At 38.8% G+C, this 1,870-nt stretch overlaps 1 protein-coding gene across 2 annotated transcripts in view; it reads right to left on the minus strand.

The window, feature by feature from the left end:
• C2cd6 (C2 calcium dependent domain containing 6) overlaps nt 1-1,870 on the minus strand; it is a 103,415-nt gene that overhangs the window by 83,219 nt on the left and 18,326 nt on the right. For both annotated transcript variants that reach the window (XM_031367593.1, XM_031367594.1), the window contains exon 4: nt 1,087-1,232. In XM_031367593.1, the coding sequence (XP_031223453.1) occupies nt 1,087-1,232 (146 nt within the window). The remainder of the gene's footprint in view (nt 1-1,086; nt 1,233-1,870) is intronic.

A 1,870-nucleotide genomic window follows, 5' to 3' on the forward strand; every position in this document is an offset into this window, starting at 1 on the left:
ATAAAGTCATTCACCAATTGTTTCAATGAACAATGGTTCTGCTTGGAGGGTGGCACAGACATTAGGTGCGGGTAAGAATCTATTTCATTAGCTGTGATAATTTGGAAAAGCATTCATCTCAGAGAAAGAGTAACTTATAAAGTCCTCTTCTTCAAACTTGATACAAGGATACTACTAATTTTTAAAAGATGTATTCATTTATTTTATGTGTAAATGTGTGTGCGTGCTTGAGTGTATATATGCATACTGCATGTATGCAGATACTCATGGAGGCCAGAAGGGGATGTCAGATCCCCTAAAACCGGTTACATCCTGATAAGGGTGTGGGGGGGTCAAACCCAAGCTGTTTTCAAAGGCAGCAAGTAGTCTTGACCACTGGACTATCAGCCACTATTTCAAGAAAGCTTTAAAATATATTTAAGCTTTTAAGAAGCTTAACTATAAACAGAAGCATACCAAGTTGCAGTTGAGTGGCAGTTTAATGGAGTGCGGCTTCAAGCTAGAGTGTATACACCCCCAGCTCTCCCACATTCCAGCCCTGTGACCCCAACAAAGTCCCATGGCACCTCAGTTTCTTCATGGTAAAGATAATTTTCTAAAAGTGTGTGTGTTTATCTGTCTGTCTGTCTGTCTGTCTGTCTGTCTGTCTGTCTGCCTGCCTGCTTGCCTCTCTGTCTGTGTGACAGAGGGTTGGGAAGAAGAGAGAGATTTGGGGTTGTTGAAAACAATTAGAGGCGTGTATATGAGGGAAATATATAAGCAGAGAGGAAGTAACGTGAGAGTGGACAAAGAAAGGGTGGAAGATGGCAGGGGAAACAGGAAGAGCAAGGAGAGCAAACCTTATTTACGGCACAAGATTAGAGCCTCACACAGCCACATGGCAGGGAGGACTGTGCCGAGGAGAGGCACCGCACAGCACTTCACACAGCACAGGCCTCACCAGAGCCGCAAAGCACTGCAAAACTCCAGAGGAGCCAGCACTGCCTCTGCTTCCTGTCTACCTTTTCCCCCAAAAGATATAAGTGGTTGGAATATTTGAAACTATAAAGACACATCATTATATTGAGAAGGAAATCTTCACTTTACCTGTACAGAAAAATACTTCACCTCATCAAACTTAAGTACAAGGTTCTTTTCATTATTAACAGCTTTCAGATGACGAAGTTTTGTACATTTCACAATGTGGTTTACAGAGACACGCATGAACAGACTAAAATGCTGTTGGCTAAGAACTAAAAATAGAATATTTAGGAAACAAGTCGTATTGTGATTGATCAAAGAACCCACTGTAAAATCTATTAAACAATCCAGGTCAAAATATAAAAATCAATCAAGTAGATAGAGAAGGCAATATTAGGGCAAATTAAGCAACAGAAAAAAAATTCAAAATAATATTTTTCCTCTCACTGGTCATCACAATGTCAGCAGTGATGTTCACTCTTCTTTCCAGACATACCACATCTGTCACCTCACATTATCACCATAATTCCTTTGTAAATTTTCTATATATTAATTTTAAGGTGACTAAGCATATATGATACATAGCTAACATTATTTTCAGGATATAATTATGTATAAAAGTTTTTAAGTAAACATAATTGAAAATAATTGATTCTTAGAATTTACAGCAAAATGTTCTACTCTAATTCACTACAGTCTTCATTTTCAATGTACTGAATTGCTTTCATAGTTGCTGCATGAGTTTAAAAATGTCTTCAAGATTTAAGTCTCTATAGAGAAATTTTGAAAAACTCCTATTATACAAAAAGAGAAAGGAAGGAAGGAAGGGAGAGAGAGGTGGGGTGAGAGAGAAGGAGGGAGAGAGAGGAGAGAGAGAGAGAGAGAGAGAGAGAGAGAGAGAGAGAGAGAG

Source organism: Mastomys coucha, unplaced genomic scaffold (assembly GCF_008632895.1).
Source record: "Mastomys coucha isolate ucsf_1 unplaced genomic scaffold, UCSF_Mcou_1 pScaffold14, whole genome shotgun sequence".
NCBI classification, from domain to species: Eukaryota; Metazoa; Chordata; class Mammalia; order Rodentia; family Muridae; genus Mastomys; species Mastomys coucha.